The sequence below is a fragment of the Chlorocebus sabaeus genome, chromosome 17, assembly GCF_047675955.1.
Source record: "Chlorocebus sabaeus isolate Y175 chromosome 17, mChlSab1.0.hap1, whole genome shotgun sequence".
In the NCBI taxonomy this organism is placed as follows: domain Eukaryota; kingdom Metazoa; phylum Chordata; class Mammalia; order Primates; family Cercopithecidae; genus Chlorocebus; species Chlorocebus sabaeus.
In genome coordinates, this window is record NC_132920.1 from 16,743,668 (window position 1) to 16,765,105 (window position 21,438).

The window sequence follows — 21,438 nt, forward strand, 5'->3', positions numbered from 1 at the left end:
TACAAGGAAGGTCCTCAAAACCTACTGATCCACATTAAGGATTCTAGACTTTATCCTGAGGACCATGAGAACCCAGGGAAGGGGTTAAGAAAAACAGAGATGTCAGCAGATTTCAAATACTAACAAATGTTCATTTTGGCTTCAAAGAGGAAAAACGTGTTGGACCAGAACAACAATCCATTTAGACAGGCCATTTAGGAGGTACATCGTATGCCAAACCACCCAGCTCAGCAGAGCCACTCGTCTAAACTCAGACTTTGAGACCAGCATTCCTCAAAATTCAATGCCTAGGAAGTTGTTCCCAACCTTCCACTGGAAGAGCTATCTCCGGAGAAGAGCTACAACAGGAAAGAAACCAGGGTAGCATCGTGCCTCTCTGGTTCCTACGTGGATAAAAACCAACGCCAAGGAGCCCATCCCTTAGCAGGGCAGCCTGCTAGGTAGCAGGGATGTATGACAGAGGATGTGAAGACCCCGACCCCGGAGACTTGGATAATGGTTAGACTTTGGCTAGGCCTGAAATTCCTGACTGAGCTCTCTAGGCCCTAGTGAGGGAGGTTGCCAGACATGTTTCCACCCACTGCTTCCAGGGCAGGGCTCCCTGCGAAACACACAGGTCAGCAACGGAGGGTAGAGAACTGGGCAGAGAGGATGCCACAGCCAGGAAATCGGCACAGGGTGGGTGAGCATCAAGGAATGAGGAGCAGGTGGGAGAAGGGGAAAGGGGCCCTTGGAGATAGAAAGACTGGGACTTCGACAGGAAACAGTTCCCAAGGGGAAAAGTGAGCAGAAGAAAGAAAGAGCTATTCCCAACAAAGTCATCCAGTGGACCACTCGCCAGCCTGGTGCAGAATTTGAGCTGCAGTAATCTCATTTCTTCCTTCCAGGTTGGCCCTGGGTACAAGTAGAAGAAAAGAGAGACTGATCATATAAAAACTTGAACCGTTGTACAACAAAAAGCGTTGTCATTGAAATGAAAGGAAACTGGACTAGGGAAGTAGCTCTAGCAAATTTGACTTTTTAAATGGATTAATATCTAGAACACATAAAGAGCTCATGTACATAGATTAGAAAACATCAAGACTTTCATTCGCTAATTGTAAAGAGAACAGTTAGTAAACAAACACAGATGGAACTGTTCCGTCTCTGAGAGGGATCAAAGGAATGAAAACTTTGAAACCAAAGAGCCTATTCAATTAGCCAAAAAAAAAAAAAAAATTAAGTCCTACAATTATTAAGATTGAAGGTAGAGACATTCTTATATCATTAGTAAAAATGTAAATTGGCACAGCCTTTTAGAAAGCAATTCAGAGCAAGCTCCCTCTAACTTAGTAATGAGCCTTCTGATGCGAGTGTGTCCTCAGTAAATACTTGTGTGTAAAGATATTCACTGCGGCGTTACAACAGTAAACAATTAGAAACAACTCGAATGTACAAAAATGATAGGAAACTTAAAAATCAAGATAAAACAACCTGATAGAATGTTACGTGATCCTTGCAAATGAGAACTGTAGAGCTGAAGTTACTAAGAATATTTATGCTAAATGGGAAACGCAAAACTGAAAAAAAGATACATGATATGTTGTCAAGAACTGAAAAACAACACATAAAAATGAACTTGATTTATGGATTGGAATGGTGGAATCAAAGGGAACTTTTGCTTTTACTGGCTTTCCTTTATTATTGTAAGGTTTGGGCAATACATGTTTTAAAACATAGTATTTTCTTCAGTCACGTGTAGTGAACACCCTTTTCTGTGGAGCAGAGCTACCTGCAGAAAACGTCACTGCCAGGTTAGCAGAGGGTGCCTAGTCCTTCCTAAATTTCAAAGGTCCTTCTGAGATTCCAACTCTGCCTACTAAGACTGGCTGCTCTCAGAAGCTCCTCCTACCCTGACTACACCTCAAATGCAGCACTTTCCTTTGTTCTTGCTTTTTTTATTGAGGTCTTAAATGCTATGCCTTCCGCGTGTGTGTGTGTGTGTGTGTGTCTGTGTCTGTCTGTCTGTCTGTCTTTGCTTTTTATCAGTTATTGAGATACTACCATAAGCAATATCTAGAGAGTGAGTGCACATTACATCTTTCCAGTGATTCTGTGAGTTAGGTGGTATTATCATCCCCATTTAACAGATGAGGAAATTGAGGATCACAGATTTAAGAACTGTGACCTGGACCACAAAGCCAGGAGCCAGAGCCAGAAGGATTCAAGCCTCAATCTCCCTGACTTCAAAGTCCTCATTTTCACCCTTCCTCTCTGTCTACGAAACAAATAAATTAAAACAACAAACCCTCTCAAATGTCACCTTTTCTATTTGCACTAGCTGCCTAAAGAAACTATTAATAATTGCCATGAATCAAGAGGCATTTGTATGAACTGCTTATGAATTAACCAAAAAGACAGGGCAATGCCGCACACACTAATTGGCAAAGTTGATGCAGAAGAGAAAAGGAATTACCTAGAGACTAAAACCTGCACCTGCAGGTAAAACCAAATGACATCAAAAGGATTTCTGCTTGCAAATTAAAAGCAGAATATGGCCCTTATTACTACTGCTTAGAAAAGCAGAGCTTCTGCACTCCTCTTGCAAAAAATAATCCCACAATCAGCTGAAAGATTCTTTCCAGTTATACTGCATTCCACCTCCAGAAATGGATGTTGTTTGGGACATGGTAGCGAGAACAGTAAAAAGGAGCAGAGGAAGTATTCATGTATGAAACTAATAGAGATGGGGTGATAAATGATTTTAGGCACCACTTATGACTTACTCTATAAATAATGACATAATAATAGCTAAAATATAAATTCTAATTAAATACAAAATCTAACAAAGTCAAACAATAGCAAATGATGTTTGACAGATGCAAAGGTCTTGGGGGAGCCGGGAGCAAGAATTACAATAAAATCTATTCATGGAACTGTACGATGTCAGAGAGAGAATAGGCCCGAGAGATCATTTGTTTCAACCTCCTTGTGCTTTGGAGACAGGAAAACTGAGACCCAGCAAGGTAGAGTGAGTAGCACAAGTCACCCTGTTGCAGGGCAGGCAACAGAAACTGAGCCTCCGAACTACCAGTCCAACAGCACACCATACTCACTCTGCAGGGTCCTGGAAGACTACTCCATTTTAAATCATATTTTCAAAAGAGCATTAAACGTTCTATAAATACTAAATTCCTTTTTGATAATTTTCTAATGCACAGGGGCACATTTTAAAAAGAAGCCTGGTTTTGATTTCTTTTGGAAAACTGCATGCTGCTCGGTGTTTCATCTGGTATTGAGTGAAATATTAACAGGCCATATAATGGTTTCAGTGTTCCTTCAGTAAAGCTAAACAGAACTCGAAAAACATATCCCCCAGGCCTGCAGTGGAGTTTCTGGAGCACACATTAAACTCCACGCTCTGCTCAACAAGCCCATCGCTGTTAAGTAACTCATCAGAAAATAAAGAGGGAATTACCAAAGGGGAATTGCCAAGCAATTAGTTCTCTGAAGCAGATGACATACAACTGTTACAGGGAGGAGCTTCCCGGTTAGTCATATGTCAGATTCAGAGCCTACTAATCTGTAAATAAAAATGCATCACATATGATTACAGCTGTGATGTAGGCTGAAGCTGCCAGGCTAGGGCACGAATAGTAAATCTTGCATCCTCTTCTCAATTTCCGTGGGTCTGTAAAAGCAAGAGATGTTGCCTTTGAAGACCAAAAAAAAAAAAGAAACACAAAAGTCGTCAGTAATTTTTCACTCAGTGTAAGAAAGACAATCTGGCCTTCCCTGAGCCAGCTAAGAGAAAAGTGATCTTTCTTCTCTATCATCTTGACATGAATGAGCTCAGATTCATTCACTGTTCCAGTGAAGGAGAGAAAATGAGACGGGGCGAGGCAGGGGCAGAGGGGATGGGAGTTCTAAGCTTCCTTATGGCCACCCTGACTGAAGCGTGACCTCCTTTCGCTGCACGTTTTATTCTTAGAGCTTGCGTTCGGTGCCACGCCACCACCTATCACACTGGAGAGATAAACAGTTCATATCTGCCAAGTCTTGCAAGCTGAGCAATGACCCAGTGAAGTTCTTTTAAGAGTCAAAAGTTCATCATCTCGTTGAGACTCTTGATGCTGAATAGCATTTGGAGCCAACTTAAGCCAATCCCCTGAAATGGATAAGCAAATTGCCACTGTCATCATTTTCTTCAATGAATAATTATTGAAAGTGCATAGGAATCTCAAGGAGATATGAGTAAGAGTGAAAGAAAGGAAGAAAACACCACAAAGCCTGCATAGGACAGCCTGTATCAGAAAGCTCATATGTGACTGAACAGACAGGCAGACATCAAAAGAGAAGGCTCCAAGGAAGGACCCTTCCTTGATCCTGACTTCCTAGACTGTGTTGTACCTGTGTCATGACTCTTTAAATATTACTCCAAGCCATGCCTTGCCTTATGCGCTCGACTGTAAGCTTCTTAAGGACAGGGCTTAAGGAACAGGGCTGAGAGTGTGGACTGGAATCCAAGCATGATTCTATCACTTAACAGCTGGGCAACCTTGGGGAAATCATTCACCCTCTCTGTGCCACAGTTTCTTCGCCTGTGCAATGGAGAAAATAATGATGCCTACCTCGAAGGATTGTAATGAGGATTCAGTAAGTTAATATGCAGAATAGTAAATGTGAACTATTGATCATCTCCATATTCCCTAGAATGCCTTGTTGGCATAATGCCTCTCATACATTAGATGCTCATTAAACAATTGCAGACAGAACGATCTGCCCCTGGAGTTGTTTGCTCCATCCCTCTTGTTCCTGTCTTAACCTTCTTGTCTTTGTTGAAAGTTAAATAAGTCACTGCTTTTATTCTGAGTCCTTTTGGGCTATACAGAGAGCCCATCCTAACTAACTCAGGACCAAAAAAAAAAAAACACTTAATCCTCAAATTTTCTCTCATTACATTAAGACAGACTGCTCACTGAGAACATCATAACATCATTTGCAGCCTTCTCTTTCACTTTACATCATGAAGTCTTAGGCTAACTTTCTCCCCAGAGCCAAGATTCACCACTTCTATATCTCTTTATTTTCTATAAAGTATAAATGGGAAGCCAAACTGTTCAAAGGGCTGTGTCTAGTAACTAGGTATATACAGTATACACACGCGCACACAAACACACACATCTCACATTTTAAAGAGTCCACAGAAAGCCTCCAGGGAATCCTCTGAAGTTACCAAACACACCCACATTAATGTGGTTTATCAGAGTACAGTAAATGAATTGCCACAAATGAACAATTGCTACAGAGTCAAGTAGATGGCACATTGTGATTTACGCATATCACATGAGATGAATAAATCAACAGTAGAAAAGATCAAAGAAATGCTGGAATTCTTGTTAATATGTACAGGGCTTCACTGAAAATCTTAATAAAACTGTTTAGAGGAAAACAGAAGGATCACTTGTTTAAAGAAATACCGCATACGCTGAATTTCAAAGGTGGCATTCATTTTTATATACACACACATTAGATTTAGCTAAAATTAGCTCAAGTTCCTATTTTTGTAAAGGTCTTAAAGGAAGAAAGGTTTTGACAAGATTTCATTGAGCTGTAGTTCAGCACTGAGTTTCCGAGGTGCCTGAGCTTCTGCAGAAGAGTCCTTATGGTCCACGCATACATCACCCAACCCCTCCAGCCACCCAGCCTCCTTCACCCCAGATCATGAAAAGGTGGCAGACGAAGGCCGTGCCACACCAATGTTCAAGCTACTCTCCGCTGCCTCCTACCTTCTCTCTACACATTCTACACCAGCTGACGTCATCCCTGAATTCAGTCATCCCCCTCCTGTGTGTCAAACTTTTTGCCAGGCCCAAGAATCCAAGGCCTAATTTCAAAGATCACTTTTATGTCAAGGACTCCTCCAAATTTATCTTCAGACTCGAGGTCTCAGTGGTTTTACTCCCACAGTCTCTACTGTCTGCTCGAATCCAGAAACTCAGATGTCCACCAGCACCTAGGCTTCAGCCAGAACGTCCTGGTCAGTTACATGCCGTGCACTGGCTTGTTATGTCCCAGACACACACATGGCCTTCCTCATGCTCCATCCATCTCTTCCTACAGAAATGCAATCTAGCCGGCAGAGCTCAACTCAAGTGATCCCTCCTCCTCAAAGTCTTTCTTGATCACTCCTACACAGCGTCACTCTTCTGAATTCCTTCACTGTTAGAACACCGTTAGAACCCCATTCTATTTGTATTCATTATTTCAGAGAGTTTCTTCTTTCCCCTGCCTGACCATGAAGAAAATAACTGCCTTCCGGTAGCTCTTATTCACTTCTATTCCCACAGCACCATGCAGTAGTTTTAAAAAAATTCACAATGAATAAATGAATGAATCATTTCTTTACATAAATAGTGACTGTGAACAAGTTAGGTCATAACTTGCTATAGCTGTATCATATTTATAAAATAACTAGAACCAGAAAGAACTATAATGTAGGTTTAAGAAAAAAAACTGAATGAATATACGAGAGTACAACGTGAATGATACTATTTTTCTGCTTACGTTGAGCCGTCAATCGTGAGGACTGTAATGAGGCCATTATTGATGCAAAATGTTTAGATAATGCTTATAAGCTTTCTTTAAATGCAACCATAGAAAATGTCAGCTGCTTAAAATTCAAGGTGACTGTGCTGCTTTGTCAGTATTTTAGTATTCTTAAGACACTTAAACTTCCTAATATACTATAAAAACCTAGGTCTCTTCTCAATAAGCTGCCCATATTGACCAAGAGATAAGACTTTTTGCTGCCTGTTTTTCCACAAAAAAATTCTTGAGATATTTCTGTTATCACAAATGACTCCCTTTCAACACCACAGGTTAAAAAAAATGCACATGTACTCAACCCACCTGCAATTAAACTATTTCTCCAAAGATCTAAATGTGAGGATTTTCAGCCTAGCACATAACTGTTAAAATGAGTATCATCCCTAAGAGATAAAGTAGCAGTAAGACACTCTACCTTTTTCTTTTCTTTTCTTTTCTTTTTTTTTTTTTTTGAGATGGAGTCTCACTCTGTTGCCCAAGCTGGAGTGGCAGGGGCGCGACCTGGGCTCACTGCAACCTCTGCCTCCTGAATTCAAGCGATTCTTCTGCCTCAGCGTCCCAAGTAGCTGGGATTACAGGCACCTGCCACAATGTCCAGCTAATTTTTATATTTTTAGTAGAGACAGGGTTTCACCATGTTGGCCAGGCTGGTCTAGAACTCCTGACCTCAAGTGATTCACCCACCTCAGCCTCCCAAAGTGGCGTGAGCCACTGTGCCTGGCCCACTCTACCTTTTTCATTCAGCTGACATTTGTAGATCTTAAGAGATAATTTGTATGGAACTTTAGGTTACAGTTCCACTTAAAGAACACCTCTCTACTCCACAGCCAATAAAATATAAGGAAACCAGTTCCACATTTTACAAGAATATCGTGTTTGTGATGACTCCTCCCTCCTCCACCTTGTCCCCCACTGGGACTTTTTTGGCAATTTTTCCTGAGGCATAATACTTCAGTCACTCAGGTTTTTGTTTATTTTTACTCAGACCACAAACAACCCCATTTATGCATGCAATTCATCAGTTCATCTTACAACAATCTAAAAAAAAAAAAAACCACACATGTATCCCATCAGTCAGACAGTTGTGATAAATTCAGAATTTAAAATTAACCAAAAACAAATAAAAGGCTCCTTGGCTTTGCAGAGCCGTAGATGTCTATAGGGTGGGTCCAAAGACCAAGGTCCAGGTATATTTACATATTCCTAGTCATGTATGATTCAGGAGCAACCATCATAAAACATGACCATAACAATCAACCTGTTGAGGGATAAGTTACTTGATAGCATCTGTTAAAAGATACAAACCACACACCAGGTACTATTCTACCCACAGTATATCTACTATTTTACTCCATCCTCACAGCAGCCCTATAAGAAAGTTCTAATATTACCTCCATCTTATACATGAATAAACCGAGGCATTGAAAGGACATAGGACTACTCAAGGTCACAGTGGCAGCTCCAGATCTTAAGTCCAGATGGGTTGATTACGGAGCTCCATGCTCTTATCTAAGATGCCAGAGAATTTATATGTAACTTAAAAATTGACTCTTAAGGTAAAGAGGCAGCTCTTTCTTCAAAGAAATGTGGTCAATCATTGTTTAAATGAACATTTGATAAAGCAAATATCCATCCACCTCTTGAAAAATGAGTTTTGAAAATTCGAATTTTCAAATGGGAGATTTGCTAAAAGTAGAACGAGCTTCTCACCAGCTAAGGCTATCCCTTTACTTAGGAAGAGCTGCTGGAAGACCGGCTGACCCAGGGGTTCCCAAACCTGTGGAGAATCACTGCCTAGACAGATCAGTGATTCCAACAGGGAACATTCTGATTCAGCAAGTCTAGGGTGGAGCCCCTGATTCTATTTTGTTTAGGCTCTCCAGGTGATTCTGTTGCCTAGCCAGGCTTGGGAACCTCTAATCTAGTCTGTCTTCACAGTTTCAAGCAGGTCCGTTTCGAAGGCAAACAGAAATTGATCCCGTTTTTTATTTCACAATCTCCCTTGGTTACTTACACCCAAACCCTTGTGTTCCCAAGCCCTTACTGCCCCAAGTTCTAGCAAACCTCTTTTTCTCTCCTGATTTAATTCCAGGCAATATCCTCTGGCCCTTTCTTCAATAGAAAACCATGAGTCATCACCCTTGCATACACCCTGTGTCTGCATGACTCTCCAGGCCAGAAAAATTTACTGTACGTGGGAAAATCAGAAAGTTGTAAAATCCAAACAGACACAAAGAAATTCAAGATTCAACAAATACTGGTTCCTCCTAAACAAACAGGTCTCTGTTTTGCTACGCATATATTATACTACAACAGTAATCTAAAATGTAAAAACTGTGACTTAAGATATCTGGTAGCACAGCACTCTTAATTGTATTAAGGAAAAGTGACAATTAAAATGATCAGGTTCAAGCCGCAATTGGCAATTATCAATCATCACAAAGTCAAATGAACTTCTTCATGAACCATATAGATTAAACCAAATAGATAGATACTTTAATCCAAGTTTTAAAAAACAATCTTGGCAATTTCTCAACTTCCCACACTAGGCCCAAATAGAGCTTGCAAAGAAAATGATATTCAACAGCCAACAAAGTAAGGCTAGGCGGCAATTTTCCAAGTCAGGAATTTATCCTCAGATGGAAAACAGAGAGCATCGCAAAACTCTCACCTGACATGTGATGCACTTCCCTGTAGTGGCAGTGGAGGAGGAGACTGTTGTACAAGGATGACAAATAAATCTGCAGCTTGAATGGACCACCCTGGTGACTTGATGCACGATGCTCCTGCAATGGTCCAGGGAGTGCAGGAGAGGAAATCCAAAATGAAAAACAGAATAAACTGCTTTAAAAAATAAGTCCACCTTAAGTGTCTGCACCGAAACACAAATTTTAAGAACATCACATTTGGCATTCTGTTGTATGAGAATTACACAGAACACAGCCAGCTCAAAAGGCAGGTCTGGTTTTGTTCAATAGGGCTCAGAGGAAGGCCAACATACAAAAAGGTCATCTCTTCCATCAAATTAAGAGGATGGTCTCCCCATTTGAGCCAGCCACTGTCATTCTTTGGTCGAGTGATTCTAGCCAATCATCTGATAAACACATGCTGGTAACTACAAGGAGAATCAGGTGAAAATGAGCATGGATTGAACAGTAATTGAGCCAAAGCCTAATTTTAATGTGGCATATATTATCTATCAACATGCAACTTGAAAGACAATCATGAAAGTGCACAGCTATCAGCATACCAGTCCAACGGAATAGAAGAAAGGATAAAATGCAGAAAAAAGTGCAAAGTGTGCATATATATTCACTAAACTTTCCACTAAACTTTAAATTATTTAAATACTGAATGTATATCTCATTTTCATTTTGCCACAATTCCTTGCACATGATTAAGTAAAAATTATCCATTGTATGATGAATGATTGAATGTGTGAATGGATGAATGAAAGAATGAATGAATGAATCTTCCATATACCTTTCCATCAGGGAGCTTGGTGCTTGTAGTAGTTTTTGTGAGGTAAAACCTATGCATAGAAATGGAAGAAGTTGAAGACTTGATCTGCTAACGTATTTTTTCACCCTATCCATTAAAATTATATTCTTAAATACTGGTGATTCCCAATTATCCACATTAAACAGAAAAAAATTTTTTTAAAAATCTGTAGCAGGGTCACTATAAAATAATCCCCAAACTAGTGAATGCTGGACTGATTTTCAGTCGTTGATTACTGGAGCTGATCTGCACATTTGCTTAGGCTGATTTTAAATTTAGTTTGCATTTCCTAAGCTCACGCCAGGTAACAGTAGGAAGAAGGAGGCCCAGGTTTATATTGGATGTCAGAAAGAAACTATTCTGGAGCTATGAATATGATCTCCAATGTGAATAATCCGTAAACAGGTAAGTGAGCCAATTATCCTTGGGTACATGGCAACACATCTCAGTAGTCATGATTATTTTCATCCATACACACTCACTATTTTTAAGAGCACAGCCCAGCTGGAAAGGAAAATAACTTCCACTTCTTTCCAGCACTTTTCAAAGTAATGAACAGTAGCCAAAATATGCTTACTTCTAACTAATCCATTCACCAAGCATTTATTTAAGCATCGATTGCCTGCCTGGGACTGATATGCAAAAGAAGTAATTCTTGTAGTCCTTGGTTTCCCCACGTGTGATCTGTGTGTACAGAGAAGGAAGGTAAGCTGTTATACACTATAATGTCTTTCAAATCTTTAGAAGGCACAGTCCCTCCACCAAGAAGCCTGTTGAGTTACAAATAAAAATAATGGCCAAGTTAAGTAGAAGTTTACAAAATTCTATTTACTCAGTACTTCTTTAAGGGTGAGGGGGCAGGGAGGGAGGATCCTTATTTCATCTCAAATTAAACATCAAAATAATTGATTCTCAAACGAGGTGCAGGTACCATAAATCTGCAGACAGTGCTTTTTATGAGCTCACCAGTTGGGAGAGTGTTCGCCTGTATGACAATTTGTATGCACACAATCCTGTTTACATATCACCTGGCAGATAAGGTTTTATAGAGTCCAAATTACAACCTCCTCCTAGTTTGCTGAAGTGCAGAGGAGGGTCAAACATGATGTAAATGCCGTAAAAGATTAATTTACTCTTGCAGGAGTATGCATTCTTATTTCAAAAGTATTTGTGTTGCTGCACTAGTTAGGATAATAGAGTTTACATAACTTGTATTCCATCAGAGGGAAGAAGGCAAGAATACGAGCAAGGCAGCATGTATTTACTGCAAAAACTTACAAAATTAATATACAAGAAAATAACCTATGGGACATTTTATACAATGATATATGCCAAAAATGCAATACTCAATATTCTTAAAATCCAGCAGAGCAACATAATACAATACTATTAATAGTGGAAGATTAACAAGAAAGACGGCCTAACCAAAACTGATGTAATGGTCAGTAAATACCAGGAGATAATGTGGGAGAGGGGGCCAAAATTAAGGGCACAAGAAAATAAAGTTTGCCATACACAGTGACAGAAAAATATATTTTCTTTGAACGTTAGAAGGACAGATACTATAGGTGAGCAGCTACAATAACTGTCACGAAAAACTTCTGTTACCTAACTCATTCAAAAGTTGTCAGTTAAAGGGCATCTAAATGGAAAAAAAAAACAAAAAGAGTTCCTCTTAGCCCAAATCAAAACACCACAATCGGGGAAACCTCTGCCCTATGAAGTCTCAAATTCTGAGTACACTACCATGAATTTTCTGAAAAGTAATTTTCAGGTAGGATACAATTTTTGCTTACATTGTGGCAATTATCATTACATTTTCATTACTCCACAAATAGGATGCATTAAAAGTTACAGAAAAATCAATGAAACATTTCTGCTTAGGTGAAATATGTCAAACAAAGTATAATGCTTGTTGCTTTTTTGTCCATAATTGTTCCTTCTAAACGTGTTTTGGTACATTTGGGATGGTAGTAATGCATAATACAAATATTTATAGTACATTAGCCTGAAAGTTCAAATTATGAATGTTATAAAATATATTACTACACTGATAAAGACAAATATCCATAAATATAACTATAAAAGAGAAAAATAAAAAACTGTTTCCACAAGTAAAGATTTATCTAAAACCATTCTTTTTATTACTTCTGTAATTCTAAGCATTTATATATTTTTTAAAATCTCAGTCTAATTACAGCTCTTTCAGCCAACATTTAAAAAATTCTGTAAAACTGACACTGTGTATCACTCCTTAAAAATTTTTTGAATGAGTAAATGTATTTTATTAAACTAAATTATATGAAAATAAAATGTGAACATAATTGATGACTAAAAATTCCTATCTTAGAAAAAGAAGTTCTACATGTAAGGTCCTAAAACAGAAATTATTATTTCTATTACCATTTCTACAATTTTTTGCTTTCGGTGCTTTTAACAAAATAAGGAGGAGGGCCTGCTTCTGATAACCTTGGAAGTATGACCGGAACTAAATCTGTTATTTGAATCAATTAAGCTGCACAGATCTAAATCTCTCACAGAAACTAATCATTCAAACTATTGAATTACTCTGAAAATACAGAGCAAAGAAAGTCAAATAATCTATCTCTCCGTTAAAAATAATGGCCTGTCTTACTGCACTATGTCACTTTACCGATGCAAGTATTTAAGCTCTTCAGATGCTAATCTATGTGTTATTTTAGATAACCACAATTTAAAGAATTAACATTCACTCCCACATTTACCTACTTACGTGAGTTTCAGAATTTTAGTAAAATATGTTTATTGCTTAACTTTTAATAGGAAACAAAATGAGTGTTACAGTGTTAGTCATCAGAAACTGTCACTCAAGGTATATGCAAAAAAGTAAAATCCACTTGACATTTCAGAATGAAAAACAATAAAGGCACAACATTATTCAAAAGAAATGGGAGTCCTTGGACTCTATAATGACAACAAAAACAGGAGTCATAGTAATGTTTACTAATATTTCAATAATCTCAGCACTGGCCTTCCCAGGACTCCTAGGCAACTGACTTAGGTATGTTGAAATTTACAGTCATTTGACATGTAATCTTATGGTTAAAGAGTTTTTGTTTAATCTTCCTCTAAGTGTAAAAGACAATGCAGAAGTCCTGAAGTCTAGTTGCAACATTTTTGACAAAGTATCACTTCTGTTTACCAAACCCTCTTAAAACGAAATCCACAAGGAAAAATATTGCCTTTGGCGGTTCCCACCAAGTATATTTTTTATACTTATTTTCACATGAATTTATTTGTGCACTGAAAAATAAATGTTCACATTTTACTGCAAGTAAAGCATTTTTCGATCTGTTGCAAAATAGAATCAGGACCTCCAAGGCATTGTGTAATATTGACATCCTTGCTTCTCATCTATTTACCACCTTATAAAAGCAGCTGGAAGAAATAATAGCTCATTTTAACTACAGCAATGCTTCATCTGACCGGGCCACAATGAATTTACCAACCACACAAACTCATGAAACGGTAAAAACTCATAAACCCCCTGTGAAGAGAGTTGAGTAGCTCTCTCAATCCTAGCCCTGGGGGAAAAAAATTTACCAGTTTAGCTATATTGGCCATAAAATTGTAAACTGACTGGCAGTCACAACTAAATCAAGACATATTCTCAACTATCTTTTCTTTCAAATACCAGGGTTATTAAAATACTCCCCCGCCCCACTTAGCTGGATTCCCTGAGCAGCACAGAGCTTCAGCAACTAAAGCAACTTTTCCTTTTTTCCTTTTTACCATAATATTATTTCTCTTTGCTTAGGCAGCTTCATCAGTGGTGCCCTAATGCAAAGACTAGAATACTGCTAACTGCTCACTAAATTACATCCTAAAATAAAGTATATGTTTATTGTGCAAAAGCACCATGCATTATCAGTCCTCTAGCTATAGGCCTCTATCGTTTCTCGCTTAGCTAAGGAAAAAAAAAATCCTTTTAACTTACTACCAAAGATCATTCAAATCACAGCCAATAGATCCAAATTAAGAATGAATACATTCAGAATGTCTGCCTACTGTCAGTACCAGTTTTTGTTATGATGGCTGTCAAGTTTTAAAATGTGACAATGGGAATATATTTTCCGAATAAGTTATTCCCCTGAGTAAACCCTTTAGAAATCCAGCCATCGCTATGGGCAATGTAGGTTCCAAAGGATGAACGCTCTTCACACTTGAAAGGGTTAAGTGCCTGCAAGGCCAAAGGCACCAGACTGCAAAAGAAATGTTGCTTTAGTAAGCTCTGAAAGGTTTCTAACAAGTACCAAATACTTGTTGATCTGTTCACAATAAACACCAGCAGGATTGTCAGGCTCCTTTCACTGTCTGGGGAGATGCATTTACATACTGCACCTAGGAAGAACAGCTTGTTGGTCTCCTTTACAAAAGTTGAGTAACTAGAAGCCTCATTCAGTGTCTCCCATCCAAATGACTGAAAGAAGATGCAACTGAAATAGTGGAGTCTCTCGTCTGGCTTGGGCAGCATAAATGCTGTGCATAAAACACTTGGAGTAGTTCAGGCACAAGACAAACCCACCTGAATGGACGAGGAACACTGTCTGTTGCCATGGCAGCCTGATCTAATTACATGAGCGATCAGGGCTGGAGTAAGTGCACCGAAAACCTACACCACTGACAGGCAGCCAGGAGGTTCAGGGGAGCCCTTCAACCTCTGCTTTATGTAGAAGATGGCATTCAAGTCCATTTATTTGCGGAGCTGCTAAAATATTGACTGATGCATGCACAGTGAGAGGGCAATCAGAGGAGATTAAATGGCACAGCGCTAGCCGTTATGGTGCAATCCCTTTCCAAGAGTTCCTGTGCAGGATTTTCTCTTCTCTCTGGTGGTTTCCTCAGGCATAAGCTTCATTCTAAAAAAAGCTCGAGTATCAAACTACCTTTACCCACCAAATAAACCGAAGGGTGGGCTTAACGGGGGCTTCTAGGAACTGCAGCCTCCTAAAAAACCCAAACAGAAATGTCTTAGCTAACACTGTTGAAAAAGTAACTAGCTATGCCTAAAAATAACCAAGTAACTACCCACTGCTGTGTGCAATATATAACGATGATGTTTAAATATTAAAAACAGCCTGCATTATAAAACACAAATGTCATTGAGATGTGACTACTAGATTGCCAAAGGAGAACTTATTTGCATACACACATTCCCGTGCATGCACGACAGGATGTGCAGGGAGAAAGCCACTGTAAGGCATTAGTTTTTATTCTGTGGGTGTAATAGGGTCTTCTAATTTTGCTAATTGTATCCTGTGGATCTCACAGGGAAGCTAAGAATCTCTTCGGGGACAGAACCAGTTTGGAGGAGTCCCTACTGCACAGCATACGGTAAACAAAATAAAAATAGCTTGCCTTTCTTGTTAGCCACATCGCGCATTATATAACCAGCTTCTTCCGACTGGCTTTTTTTTTTTTTTTTCCTGCCCTTACTACTCTTCAGCAATTTCTCAATCTTCTCAAATATTTATATTACCCTTTTATCTGTAGGATTATATACCAAGAAAGCAAAACAAAACAGAGCAGCCACGGGCTCGAACCTAACCCCCGACGTCCTTACAAACTGATTTTTTTTGTTTTGTTTTGTTTTCTGGCAGAGTCTCGATCACCACCCTACTTCCACCCCCCACTAAGGTTCTTGCTCAATCTCCCTAGAAAACCTGAATTGTTTCATCCCTTCCAGTCAGCCCCCTACGTGGTCTGAAATAAAATGAAAGCACAAGCCACGGAGTTTAAGAAGGCAGCCTGAAGGCGGGGGGCTGAAGAGGGGTCGGGGCGCTGCAGAGTCAGCCAAGTAGCCAAGGAAGGGCCACCTCCGCGTCGCGACTGCCCTCGCCCCCCGCCCGGCGCGCGCGCGCACACACACACACAAATACACACTCACTCACACACACACACACACTCACACACTCACGCCGCGCTTCGACACCGCCTCACCTCTCGCTCCGCCCGTCCGGCCCCCTTCCCTGCCCCCTGCGGGACCGGCCTGCGCGCAGCTCTGGAACCACGTAGGAGGCGGCGGCGGCGGCCCCGGGAGTGGCAGAGTCTCCGGCCCGGCCCAGAGTGAACGAGCAGTGGGGCTCCAGGGCGCATCCCAATCCCCGCAGCGCCTCCTCCGCCGCCGCCGCCTCCTCCTCTTCCCCTCCTCCTGGCTTCATTCACCCTCCCAGCAGCCGCGCAGCCGTTCACTCCCGGCTCAGGGCAGCGCCTGCCGCGGCTCCTCGGCTCCTGCCGCGGGTGCTGGCGGGGGCGCCGGCCCGGACTGGGGCGCTCGCGGGCTCCCGGCTCCGGGCGGCGGCTGCCGCTGCACATGATCAGGAAGCGGCCGCACCAACAGGGCGGCGGTGGCGGCGGCGGCCAGGGCCGCCACCGCCACTCCAGCCGCTCTCCAGGCACCCGCACACCCGCTACCCCTGCGCGGTCCCCGAGGCCACCCCTCCGCGCCCCCTGCCTGGCACCCGGCCGCGCGCAAAGTCCCGGCCAGGCTGCAGGAGCAGTCCCTTCCCCGCCCGCAGCCGCACACCCGGCGACGCCGGCCCTCCGAGAGGAGACCCCCACCCCGGGGCGCCGAGGCCAGGCGACCACCCGCGGGGAAGTCCAGCCCTCCCCGAGACCCCCTCTCTCTCACCGCCCTCTCCGGGGAGGAGGAATGGGAAGAGGGCGGCCGGGAAAGGGACCACCCCCCCACCCCGGCCGCCGCCACCTCCCCCCTGCGCCACCCGGAGGGAGGAGGACATAGCTCTCCGCACTCGCGACCGGACCAGCAGCCGGGGGGAGCGGGGCCCCGCCGCCGCTCTCCCCGCCCGCGCCCCCCGCCCGGGCGCGCCCCCTAGCCTGGCGGGCGCCCACCCAGCCCCTGACAGCCCCCTCGCCGGCCGCCCCTGCGCCCACAGTGGGGGTGTCGGCCCGGGAGCCTGGAGCCGGGGACGGTTGTATGTACACACACGCACACACACACACACACGCACACACACAGAACACGACGCGTCGATTTCCTTCGCTCCTCTTCCAGCTGTTTTCCGTGCAGCCGATTGGGGTTTTGGGTTTGTTTGCTGGTTGTTGCTTTTGCCCCTCTCGGGAGATCGGGTGAGGAGGGATTTTAATCTAAATAAGGGGAGAAGGGGATGGGGGAGGGGGGAAGAATCAGAGGAGGAAAAAAAATAGCCACTTACTGTAAAGTGTAAATGGATCTGGGGTTGCGTGGGGAAGGGGGGGCAGAGGGAGAGAAACAATGTCTTGCGGCTGCTGTTGCTCTGGCTGCTGCTCCACGGGGCTTGTTTTGGATCCCCCTGCAGTGAAACAGGTCCTGTACGGCTCCGCCACTGTAGTAGAAATGATGTCTGCGGTATACTCTGCTCTCTCCTCCTCCTCCTCCTCCTCCTCCCCCTCCTCCCGCTCCCCTCCCCTCCCTCCTCCCTCCGCCCGCCCGCCCTCCCTCCCTCGCGCTCTCTCGCGCTCGCTCGCTCGCTCGCTCCAGTATGTAAATGTGTAATAGAAGCCAAATATGGAGCAGTTGGCTGCCGCCGCCGCAGCTCAAGGATCCGACTTCATGGGGGTGGGGGGCACCCTCTGGCGGGCGGCCCGGCAAGCCGCACAGAGCACGGCGAGCGCACCGCGCGGCGGCCGGCCCGCGCCCTTAACCCTTCGCTGCGCGCCGCCCGGGGAGGCGGACACCTTTCCCAAAGAGTGGCTCGGGATGGGGTGCGGGGGAGGGGAGACGCGGACCGGAGGGCAAGGTTCCTTCCAGGTTTGGGATGGGGGCGGGGAGCTGGGCGATGAGGTAATTTGAGCGGTGACGGGTCGGTCCTCGCGCGCCTCCCTGGGTCCCTGCGCCTAGTTGGAGGGGACTGAGCGGCAACGGGGCGCTACTCAAGCAACCTGGGGGACTCCCTCAGGGGGTGTCAGGCTTCAGCTGGGAGCCGATGAAACACCCCAGGGGGGAGGGGAGGTCAGTCAATTCTAATCACTACGTGCCCTTGGTCCCCGGCGCTCGGAACAGCGTCTAAAAGGGCTCACTCTGATCATCAGCTGCACGTTAACCCGCAAACCGGCGTCGCTTCGGCGTTCCGGAACCCAGGCCCGGGGGCCGCGGGGATTGCCTCTGCATGCAACTCCGGAAAGTTTCAAGGGGCCCCTTGACTGCACAGGCACCCTCACCTTTCCTGCCTGCGAACGCTGGCGACCGCTGGACCCTCCCCTCCCTCTCTCCGCAGGTCCGGAAATCGGCTTTGATATGGAACTACTCCGCTCTAGCCTGGAAAGGAGACCCGCGCACTCCTCTCGCAGCTAATTTGGGATCATTAATTTAATCGGAAATGAGGTAACCAGTGTAGGAGACAGAGAAAGCAACCGGAGCATCAAATGGCAGTTCTGGACAATCGACGAGGAACTTAAATCCGGACTCAGGGTTTCAGTGCGGTCCCCGACTCCCACCACCCGGCCCTTCCGCCTGTCCCGCCGCCAGGTGTGACCTCCACGCGAAGGAATCTTCTGCGGATGGGTGCACCTTGCCAACAGGTGTGGCACCTGGAGGATTAAGAGGCGCCTCCAGACTAAGGGCGCTCAATGTGGTGTTCTTGTTGCAGATGATTCTGGAAGGCCAGTAGGTGTCGGGAGACATTTGACCTTCTTCAGGTGCTTAGAACTAAGTGTCTGGAAACATGATCCCTTCGCGTAAGTTTTTTTCTGAAAGACACCGCTCCTGACTGTAAGCTGTATTTGAGAGACCTATTGGCTGAGTTTACTTAAGACCTAACGGTTAGTCACCAACTGAGGCAGGGCACAGGATGACCAAAAAAAAAATGTGTCAGTTTTTACACAACTCTGGCCTGCAAGAGTCTACGTGCTTCATAAATAAAAATACATCCGAGCGAGGAAGGTGCAGAGCCCCGGAAATATTTTTTCTCACGTTTTTGAAGTACCGTGCACATATACGTGGCTATTTAAATGTAACTACTACTGTTCACTGTTATTCATTTCTACAACTTTCTTTTTTCCATTTAAAAATCGATTATTGTTACGGTTTAAACCTCGGGTTGGTCTAAAGTGACATTGTTGGTCTCATTACAGCCTCTAGTGGACAGTTAACATCGGTTTCCTGAAAAGGCTCTGACTGATTTTATTTTCGTTGACAAGCTTGGCCAAGGTGAAGGTTAGTACGTAAGAGCATAATCGGGTAAAATGTCCCCCTACCCCTAACCTCACCCCTGCCCCCAACACCCTACTTGGCAAAGACGACTTCAGAAAGGAGCAGTGGCTTGTTGGCTTTGTATAGAAAAGACGTATGCTTTGTGCTGCAGGTATTATTATTACTGGACTGTGAATAAACAGAAAGCTTCTGCTATTCATTTCAGTTTCAGACAGCTTTCATAAAAACTAAATTCATCTCAAATATTTTTATAACAGAAAATATTGGTTGCCATGTTTTTGGCTTAACTGCGATGTTTTTATTCCAACTCATAATCTGCAAACTGTCCAATCCACCTCCACTCTATTTTTAGACATCTTACATTTAGATAATTTTCAGTTAAAAAAAGCTAATATTGTCATTATTATGTTGGCACAAGCAGTTAATTTATGTGATTTTAGCAACCTTGAATTAAAACACATAATTCAGATTAGAGTTAGTCAATTAATTTAAATGTTCTCTCAAGGAAGCTAAATATGTATATTACCCAAATGGTAAAAACAACTAATAAGAAATGTGTCATTTACTTTCTTAGCCATTAAGATTAAAGCCATAAACTGCCACCAAAATCTGTAACTATTTCTTCCTGCAAGATCCAACATAAACACCATACTCATGAAACAGTCTCATTACCTTTAGTACTGAAATATTTTGTTTTCAGATGGCAAAATATTAAATGTACAATCGCAAATAACAGGCACTGATTCTTTAGAAACAAGACTTTCTCGTGCAAATAAAAACTCAATGAAAAAGGGCAGCGCTTCCAAGAAGCTAGTAGGCAAATATATAGTACTACAGTCCTACTCATAAGGCTGATGTTATATTTGTAAAAGCATAAGTCGACCTTTGAAACTACAGGAAATCGATAAATAAGGCCTGATGAGCTTGACTCATATCCTGTGTCATAGATTGCTTAAATACCATGAAAACTAATTGCAATCACATATCTATTTTACTGTTTTGGTGGTATCTACTCTTAAAGGTTTTAAATGGGCCAGCAAGTATATATTATATAATGACATATTACATCCTTACTTCTTAAAGTGTAGTCTTCGAAGTAGCCGCAGCAGCACTTGGGAGCTATTTAGACATTCAGAGGCAAGGGTTCTACCCCAGACATACCAAATCAGAATCTGACTTTGAACCAGGCCCCAAGGTATTCCTAAACACATTACCATGTGAAGAACACTGGTCTATACCACAGGGATCAACCTAAATAAATGCGGGCACAGGTGCAGAAGTTAATTCCTCTATTTATTTCTTTTTTGCTCCTTTTTAGTAAATACAGCCCTTTATTAATTTGTGCTCTTCAATGAAAAATTACTACGTTATATGCTTTGGATAAATACTACTGCATTTTAAGTGCACACATCTGCATCATTATTGCCAAAAGAGAATGCTCTGCTGAGGAATGTACTGGGGTCTTGAACATGAACATTTTCTTCATGGCAGCAGAGGGAGCACAAGAGTGCTTAATAAAACCAATGCACAGGTCTCTCCAAATCATGACAGATTTTAAATTGTAGTATATGTTTTTATTGGAAGTAGCCCATTACGTAGTTCAAAATGAAGCAAATCAACCAAGCAAACACAAATAGGCTTACCAGGTCATAGTAACTATGTAATTGAACAGATTAAAAGTTGAATAAAACAAAGATAAAGTTCTTTAGAGTTTTAGGCTTGAATTCTTAAAAGGAAGTGGACCTCAGAAGTGAAAAAGATGCTTTAGCTTTGCTCAAAAACAAAGATAACACAACACAGAATCAGGCAACCCTAAGATGCCTTAGCTTTACTCAAAAACAAAGATAACACAACACAGAATCAGGCAACCCTAAGAGTAGCTCCTGTTTATCTAAACACAGAGTCAGTTCACTGGACCCTGCATCAGGTAAGTTAATTTCATTTGTTGTCATACATGTTAGTTAAGGTCCATGCATCTTTCACTGTGTTTACATTCAGAATAATTTTAGGGGTTTGTCCTTAATACTTGCAGTGGTGAGGATTTAGGTTTCAGTTATACCTATGTAGTATTTCATACTTTTCACTACTCTTCCATATTGCATCCTCAAAACCTCCATTGAAGCAGATAAGATACTTGGTAAAAGTCAAGTATCAAAAAA

The 21,438-nt window shown here is 42.5% G+C and overlaps 1 protein-coding gene across 11 annotated transcripts in view; it reads right to left on the reverse strand.

Moving 5' to 3' along the window:
- Window positions 1–17,501, reverse strand: part of LOC103222118 (uncharacterized) — a 429,481-nt gene extending 411,980 nt beyond the window's left edge. For 3 of the 11 annotated variants that reach the window (XM_073005681.1, XM_073005679.1, XM_073005680.1), the window contains exons 1-2: window positions 16,069–16,794; window positions 9,260–9,374 (exon numbers count right to left, since the gene is read on the reverse strand). In XM_073005681.1, coding sequence (XP_072861782.1) covers window positions 9,260–9,374; window positions 16,069–16,289 — 336 coding nt within the window. In that variant the 5' untranslated portion in view covers window positions 16,290–16,794. Of the gene's footprint in view, window positions 1–9,259; window positions 9,375–16,068; window positions 16,795–17,303 lie in introns of those variants that run through there. The other 8 variants (XR_012089046.1, XR_012089047.1, XR_012089044.1 and 5 more) reach the window with 5 other exon arrangements.
- Between the last annotated feature and the right edge of the window lie 3,937 nt (window positions 17,502–21,438).